Source organism: Monodelphis domestica, chromosome 5 (genome assembly GCF_027887165.1).
Source record: "Monodelphis domestica isolate mMonDom1 chromosome 5, mMonDom1.pri, whole genome shotgun sequence".
Taxonomy (NCBI): Eukaryota; Metazoa; Chordata; class Mammalia; order Didelphimorphia; family Didelphidae; genus Monodelphis; species Monodelphis domestica.
In genome coordinates, this window is record NC_077231.1 from 45,723,477 (window position 1) to 45,732,720 (window position 9,244).

Genomic DNA, 9,244 nt, shown 5'->3' on the forward strand with positions numbered 1-9,244 from the left:
TATTTTTTGACTTTGATGATTTCTACTTAAAAAGGATCTTGAAGTCTGGAAGTGTTATTTTCTCTTTCTTTTTAAAAATGATTTCTCTTGATAATCTGAATTTTTATTCCTCATAATTCATTTGGTTGTTATTTTGTCTGGGTTGATGATTTAGCCCTTCTGTATTTGAATTGATATGGGAATCTAATCAATAAATGCATTTTCATTTTTATTATGTTGGCATCATCTAGCCACAAACTGTAATATCCCTCTAGAACAATATTTTTTAGAAAAAAATTGAGTAAAATGTTCTATACTATTCAGATGAGGTTCTTGAATATAAACAATATCTATTTTTCAAGCTTGCATTAAATATTTGTCTGAGAAAGACTCCTACTTCATTTTTCCCACTAGCAGTTTCCACTGGTTTCTGAAGAAATAAGGTGCCAGCTAGCACTTGGTCAGAATTTCCACTTACAAATCCATGTTAAGATGTGGTATTAGGAAACATTTCTTCTTACCCAGATCTATGAAATGTCTTTCTTCATGATCATGAATTATTTCTTTACCTCTGAAATGGAATAATTCCAAGGTTTTTGTGCTAACCAAGAATTTAGACAAATGCTGTAAGCGATCTAAAAAATGTAGCTAGACATAAAACTACTTTAAAGCATTAAACCTCTTGAAAAATCTTTGTGTCTTTCTTTGTCTGCTTTATTTGAGAACATTTTATTGAGGGATTACAACATTTAACTGAAAAAGCTCCTTCAATGAAGAGAAATCAAGACAAGGTGAAGAATTTGAATAGAGTAATCTAAAGACCGCAACCTCGGATATAAGAGGAAACATCCCTTCCTTCGCAATGGTTTCTCCATGCCACCCTGCAGAGAAAAGGAGACCAAATAATGCAAAAGTTAGCAAGAGTGAACTTGGAACAGTGTTCATATAAATTTGATATGTTTGAATATAGAGATATTTTTAATTTTATGCAGATGGAATTGTAAAAAACAAACAAAAAATGTTGTAATAGAATTTACTATTATGGTTCTTGGTTTCCTTAATTGAAAGATAATGTTGTATTCTAGGAAAGGATTATTCCAGGTCTGAAATTTCTATGATTCTTTATGTCTAAAAACCTAAACATCTTATCCATACAAACAAAACGAATGCATCCAAAATTAGAAGGGAAGCAACAAATTGGGAAACAATCTTCATTACAAAAATGTCTGACAAAGGTCTAATTACTCAAATTTATGAAGAGCTAAACCAGTTGTACAAAAAATCAAGCCATTCTCCAATTGAAAAATGGGCAAGGGATACGAATAGGCAATTTTCAGTTAAAGAAATCAAAACTATTAATAAGCACATGAAAAAGTGCTCTAAATCTCTTATAATCAGAGAAATGCAAATCAAAACAACTCTGAGGTATCATCTCACACCTAGCAGATTGGCTAACATGACAGCAAAGGAAAGTAATGAATGTTTACTGTGGGAGTAAAAACACCAAAGAAAAACAACTGCTTGACTACATGGGTTGAAGGCATATTGTAGGGGATGTGGACTGTAAATGAACATCCTAGTGTAAACAACAACATGGAAATGGGTTCTGATCAAGGACACATGTAATACCCAATGAAATTGTATGTTGGCTGCGGGAAGAGTGGGTAGAAGGGAAGGAGGGAAATAATGTGAGTATTGTAACCAAGGAATAATGTTCTAAATTGACTAAATAAACTTATTCAAATGGAAAAAAATAAACCATCTGATCCATGATTCTATATTCTGGCTCTACTACTTATTGTCTCCTGATCTTGTCCAGACCTTACCCATCTCTATGCCTTTGGTCATGGTGTCCCCAGTGTATAGAATGATCCATTGTCCCTGCCCTTCTATTTTTACCTTCTAAAATTCCCCCTTCTCCTTCCAGGTTATTTAGGGGTCATCTCCTCCATGTAGCTTCTCATGATCCCCCCCAAATGAAAGTATTCCTCTCCATTCAAATTTTACCTCATATTTTTTAGCATCTCTCTTTTGGCCCAAATGCATTTTGCTTTGCATCACAACCATCAAATTACCTCTTTGATTGTATGTGATTGTAAGTTTCTTGAAGACAGGTGCCTTGAATGGAAGTTGAATGTAAGAACTACTTGTTGATGGACTGGATTTTCAAACTATAACTCCTAAACACATAATTTTTGGTTTCTTTAAATTTTGTTTTTATACCCTTACCTTCTGTCTTAGAATCAATACTAGGTATCACTTCCAAAGTGGAAGAGCAGTAAGGGCTAGAAATGGAATTAAGTAACTTGTCCAGAGTCATAGCTGTGTGAGTCACATAGTATCTGGGGCCAGATTTGAACACAGGACCTCCCATTTCCAGGTCCAGCTCTCTATCTACTGAGTCACCTAATTCCCCCAGTTCTTTGCTTAAGGAAAAAATTCAAAGCAAGTTGATAGATGGGAAGAAACATTCCTCTACCCTATTATAGCCCAAACTCTATTCAACTTAGATATTATCTTTGATTCATCACTCTCAAATCACATATCCAATCTGTTGCCAAGACCTGTCATTTTAAAATTCTCCTTCATTCATTTGGCACTGTCACCACTCTGATAAAGACCCTCATCACTTCATACCTGGATTACTGCAATAGCATTTTGGTTTATCTTTTACTCTCAAGTCTCTTCTTTTTCCAGTCCATCCTCAACTTAACTATCAAATCTTATTAAAGAGAAGGTTTGTGTTGCTTCTACCTCTTCCTCCCTGCCCCTAAGTAACTCCAGATAGCTATCACCTCTAGGATCAATTATAAAATCCCATGTTTGGCATTCAAAGTCCCTCATAGCCTGGCCCCTTCCTGCCTTTGTAATCGTATATCTTACATTTCCCACCCCATCCTTTCTTTTATACTTACATATTCTGCATTCTAGTCACATTGACATCTTTTTTCTTCTCTCTGTTGTGATACACTATGTTCTAATTTTGAGCCTTTCTCATTGTTTGATCTTCTTTATCCATTCCTGGAGGTCCAGATTATAACTATGTTTTTCACCAAAGTTTTTGGTGAACTCTGGAATCAGTAGCAGTTCTCTCCTTTTAGATTTAGTTTGCATCTCACTTATGGACTTCGGTGTCATTTTTAATGATAGTTATCCAAGTATATGGCATAACCTCCTATGAGATTGTAAGCTCCATGAGGTCAGGGTCTGATCTTTCTATCTCAGCACAGAACAGTGTTCTGTACATAGTACTGCTCACCATTTCTTCTAAGTTGAAAGATCTTTATAATCATGTTGCAAAGATAATTTAAATGAATTTTTATATAACCTGTACCCCTCTCTGCCATTCCTTCTCTTTGAATTATAGTTTTCCTTTGGACTCTACAGAGATGATTCTTGATGAGAACAAGATATTGGTAAAACAATTTCTGATGACATTGGCTTGAGAAATTCTTAGTCTATGGGAGGAGGGGTGGTAAGAATGGTAATAAAATAAGTGGTACAATCTATACACTCAGCAATTTCTTTCTCACTTCCTTTTTCCTTTCTGTTGACCTTGATGTTTGGGCTACTAAGATGGGAGAAAAGCATGAAGAAAGAGTAAGGGAGTAACGTATGGAGAGGCATAGAAACTGTGAGATACAGGAAAGGAAGTTATTATTCCACAAGGAGACCTGAACAAGGAACAGTGTAAAGCAAATGTAGGCAATGAGGAGCCCCCGAACTGGAGAAGAAATCAAAATTGGGAAAATTTAGGGAAAAAAAAATGAAGTAACCAGGACTATAATTTTTGAAAATCTTGTTGTGTTTTTAAGATAGGAAGCTGACTTCTCTTTCAGTCATGATTCTAAGATGGGAAGTGAATGCTCTTACCATTATTCCTTTCCTATTAAGAAGTATTATTCAGATTTTTCCCAACTTCACTCACAGGGCAATCAGAAGATGGTTGGACATGAATTAATTGGGCTAGTTCCTTTTTTTTTTTGCTTTATTCTACTCTATATTATTTTATTCTATATAATTTATATAATCCTAGAATTCTAAGTTTCCAAAAATTCAGTGTGTAATGAACTAGGAGAATAGAATCCAAAAGAAGTAGTGGCTTATGAAATAGCACAGAAGCAGACATAATATTGTACTACTTTGAACAATATTATTTTAAAAATCAGAACATATTTTATTTTGAATTCAGTCAGAATGGGCTATGTTGAAAACTGAATACAAGCTACTTTGCATTATTAGAACAGTCAGAGCATGGGCTTGGCAATGACTGTAGGGTAGCCTTAACATCTTCTGATTGAGCAACTTTTGGTGACCAGTACTGCTGTCTCTTAGGAAAGGATTCCCTTTAGAATATCTCAAAAAAAGTAACTTATAAGCAAAGAGCTGTGAGAAATTCCAATCTTGTGCTACTTTGCTGGATGATTATTAAAGTGACATACTAGCTTTCAGCAGGCTTACAGAAAATAGCACTATACAACCTGAGGGTCATTTCTAGATGTCACATCTAATTTTGTATGTAATAATTACAAATATGATTATATTCTACAGTGTGGTTGCTGCTAGAGAATCCATATTAGAATGGACTTTATTTTGGCTTTAAGCATCCTCCTTCATTGAGCATACCCATTACAGGAGAAAACGAATTATTCTTTATAGTGATTTAAAACATACCATGCCCGAATGCCCTGGAAATCTTGGACGATCCTCTTTGCACAGGTTATAGCTTTGCTGATATTATCTGTTAAAAGATCTGAAATAGAAATCAGAGATCATGTAAGAATGTTATATTGGCAATGAGAAGAAATGGGTTCTTTGTTTTCTCTTTTAAATTTTCAGATGCTGAAATTAGCTTCCAAAAAATTTCCTGAGGGTAGGATTCACTGGAATGGAAATTCTTGTTACTTCAAGCTGATCCTGAATATTCTATCCATCCTATTAACATCTAACTTAAAAAAAAAAGATGTCCCCTATCTTGCTGTCAGGATAGCTGACTTATTAGCCTAAACTTGTCAAGGGAGGCTGCTACCATCTTCTTGCCACTGCTTCCCTGACCAAGAGGTTTCACACCTTCCTCCAGAAAAGGAACTCAAGAGAGGACAGGGGAGATGCTGGGAAAAGCCTGGAGGTGAAGAGTGGGGAACTATTGGGATCCCAAGCAGAATGAATGGTGATGGCAGTCACTGCTGTGAGGAAAGGAACTGGTGAAACTCATACCTCACTGTTCCTTCCTGTCCTCTGGCTCTTGCACAGAGCCCATATTTCATTTTTCATTTCTTTAAGATAACTGTTTGCTTTCTCCAGTGGAAGATGTGTTCTTGAGAAGGGGATGCTTGAGAGAAAGGCAGAGAGAAAAGCAGACAGACACAGAGATGGGCAGAGAAAGAGACACGGAGCGAGGTCTCCCTTTTGTGTCACTGGGATTTTTCCCTGCTGGGGGTTGTAACTGAATAAAGGAAATTTTTATTGATACAGTTTCACATATAGTTTTGTGAGTTATGATTGCAAATACAAATATATCCCACTGCTGTAGAATACATATTAGAATGGACTATTTCAGCCTCAAGCATCCTCCCTCATAGAAGCAACAGTTGTTAAGAAGTCATGATTCTGCTTAGGACAACCAGGAGCAAAGAAAAGTCCTCTGTCTCCTACAGCTCTGATTGGCAGAACGCACTCAGGAAGGACCAGCCATTTCTGATGGCATGCGTGTATTCTGAGTAACTTATTTTGTTTTTGTTTTGTTTTTGTAACCCTTTCTTTCTTACTTTCTTTCTTGGAGTCAATACTATGGTAAGGGCTAGGCAATGGGGGTCAAGTGACTTGCCCAGGGTCACACAGCTGGAAGTGTCTGAGGCCAGATTTGAACCTAGGACCTCCCATTTCTAGGGCTGGCTCTCAATCCACTGAGCTACCCAGCTGCCCCCTTCTTAGTAACTTATTTGGTGAGAACTCTGAGTTGTTTAGGCTAATAGGCCATCTGTGCTGACAGCAAGAAAAGGGACACATTCTTAAAAAGTCAGACATTAATGTAATATTCAGATAGGATATGCAGAATCAGCCTGAAGTAACATGAATTTCCACATCTGGAATTTCTTGGAAGCTAATTTCAGTGGCTAAAATTTAAAAAGAAACCAAAGAATTCTTCTGCCAATTTAATAGGCTCCATGGCCAAGAAATAATATTTTAATTTCAAATTTATTTTTATATTTATAGGTTTTTTTAAAAACAAAAATACATGTTTATAGAAAATTTCCACACAAGTTTTCCCAAGATATGTGATTGAACTTAACTCCCTCCTTTCCTTCCTTTCTTCCTCCTGATGCTGACAGGCAAGTCAATCTGGGTTATACAAGTGTTATCATTCAAAACATATTTCTATATTGTTCATTTCTATAAGTGACTAAATCTTATAAAACCCAAATGCGCAAATTTAAACTAAAATAAACAATTGAAAAATCATCTGCTTCCATCTCCATTCTGATTCCAACAGTTTTTTCTCTGGAGGTGAGTATTTTTTATTTTTTTAAAGATACTTTATTTCACCAATTACACAGAATAACAATTTTCCACCTAATTTTGCCAAAGTTATCAGATCCAAATTGACTAACTCCTTCCCTTCACTTCCCCTTCCTAGAGATGGTAAACAGTTGGATCTGGGTTATACATGTATTATTATGCAAAATATAAGAAATCATATCTTTTTAAGAAGAAGACATCCTTGATTGACAATCATAAGTCAGTGATTGGAAAGTTAATGAGAAATGAGGATTTTCTTATTGGCTTTCCAGAACTTTTTCTCTCATGTGCCTTTTAATTTGCATCCACCTTGCCAAGTAGTCATATTGCCCATCTCGATCCGTAAGATCCCTCTCACCTCTACATGAGATGCCGCACACATTCTTAGCGTCAGGAGTCTTGCCATCATTGCACCAATAGTGACTGTTGATCTGAAATATCCCATAATCGGTGCTTTGATCTCCAGGGTTGTAATTTGTGGCTTTTGTGTTATAATCACTTTCCCATTTTGCCAAGCACACCCCTGTGAAGAGTTCATTTTCATAATGATTAATTTGTCTCCAATCTATTTTTTCCAAGATAACTAACAGGCTTTATCATTGACTTTGATATCTTTGACATTGATAACTCCTTTATCATTGACATTAAATAGATGCGATGTTTATCTCTGAAAGCATCATTTGTGATTGTGATTGATCTTCAATATGCACTAACTAGGAATACTTTTATTTGAATTCTCTTTCATTGCCTCGTGAATAAATTTAATATGTACAATCATCATATTTAAGGAACTGGGAGAATTCTTTTATAGGAAAATCCTTTTGTTAATGAGCCATTCATTCTTTAGGCTGTAGCTCTTATTTGGACTTTTATATAGTGGGGCATAGCCGTTTTGCCCCATCAGTACAAAGGAAGTCTTGGACAAATCAGAGAAATAAAAACATGTTGTATGTATTTTCATTCTATTCTGTTTTTACTCAAAATCAAAACAAAAAAAAAAAACAACCAACTTTGCCTTTAAAATTGATACTAAGTCCTCATTCCAAGGCAAAAGAGCAACGAGAGTTAGGCAATGGGCATCAAATGACTTGCTGAGGACCATACAGCTAAGAAGTGTCTGAGCTCAGATGTGGACTCAGTTTCAAGGGATGCTAGGAAGTATCAGAGCCCAGATTTGAATCCAGGACCTCCCATTTCTGGACCTGGCTCTCAATCCTCTGAGCCACCTAGCTGCCTCAGAGTTGAAGTTTAAAGATACGAATGAAGGTGCTGCTAGGTAGAAAGGTGGATAGAGTTTCAGGCATACCATTGGGAGGACCTGTGTTGATATCTGGTCTCAGACACTGCCTAATTGAGTGACCCTGGGCAAGTCACTTAACACCCATTGCATACCCCTTACTGCTCTTCTGCCTTGGAACCAATACACAATATTGATTCTAAGACAGAAGGCAAGGGTTTTTTGTTGTTGTTGTTGTTGTTGTTTTAGTTTTTTAAGACAGAAGGTAAATAAATGAATGAAAATAAAGATATGTATTGACTCCTGAAACTGATGCTCTATCCATACATAAGTATTATGCCTGTCTATGCTATTAAACAGAGCTGGAGGCAGTTAAATTGGAATGAAGGAACACTTCTGATGAATTGCACCCAGAGGCAGAAGAGTTACTTTGTACAGAATTTCTGGATCTTGTCCCCCAAATTTGAACTCTCTTCTAAGAGACACCACACCACCTTCTGAAATTCTGCACATTGTGCCAGGGAATGCCCGGACCCGTCAATTCAGTAATCCTGGAAGGCACTGAACTGGAGAGCTGGGTTCTGGGACTAAGAATTGAGTAGACAATTTGAGACTCAGATTACACAGGTCCAGGGGAAGATAAATTTTCTGACTCCTTTCAGTGAATTCCAGGGACCCAAGGGATCCTCTTTGAAGCCTTTAAGAGAGAAATTCTCTTTCCCCACCCCTAAAACCAAACTCCTTCAAATTTCATTTCTAGGTTGATCAGTTGATGTTTTTAAATTGTTAATTCCATTTCAAGCTATATTAACACCCAGAGAAATTTTAAAACAAGGACCAAAAAAAGGATGAAACCCTTTGAAACTGTCAATCCCCCATTCTTTGCCCTCTTTACCCAGCAGCTGTGAATATCTTCAGAAAAGTAGACTTACAGTCGGCCAGGCTGTTACCTCCGAAGCCATCCATCCCATTTTGCTTCAGGACTCTTGCCAATTCACATCTTTCGTAGACCTTGCCATGAGCTAGCATGGGGAGGAAGACAAGACCCAAAAGAATCAGGACCTTCATGATGCCTGAGAAGTCAAAGCAGTCTAACTCCTGAGCCTGAGCTGAGCTCCGGTATTTAACTTCTCTCTTAAGTTCTTCCTGCTGTTGGAAGGCTCCACCTCCTGAACTACATGGAAATCAAAATGGATTGATTGATTGCTGCATTCTAGAGATTAATCCTGAGGGTGGGGTTGGGTGAGGCTGATAAGTGGAAAGATCTTGCTTGCAAATTGCTAACTTAGATTACCCCAGATAGTGTAGTAGAGGAAGATAGCCTCAAATCCATTTGCCAAGAGGCTAGTTTCAAATTTAAAGCCAAAGGAATAAATCATTCTTTAACAGGTGAAGGCCAGGGATAAAATAATTCACATATATATATATATATATATATATATATATATATATATATATATACACACATACCAGACAAAAATCAGATTTCAGTCTGGTCCAGCCTCTTCA

The 9,244-nt window shown here is 36.7% G+C and overlaps 1 protein-coding gene across 1 annotated transcript; it reads right to left on the reverse strand.

The window, feature by feature from the left end:
• Window positions 1-671: 671 nt before the first annotated feature.
• Window positions 672-8,859, reverse strand: LOC100013718 (lysozyme C-like). The gene is made up of 4 exons (XM_001364024.5): window positions 8,668-8,859; window positions 6,857-7,021; window positions 4,654-4,732; window positions 672-860 (listed from the first exon to the last, which is right to left on the reverse strand). Exons 1-4 carry the CDS (start codon window positions 8,801-8,803, stop codon window positions 794-796), a joined length of 447 nt encoding a protein of 148 aa, XP_001364061.1. The 5' UTR covers window positions 8,804-8,859; the 3' UTR covers window positions 672-793.
• Window positions 8,860-9,244: the final 385 nt, after the last annotated feature.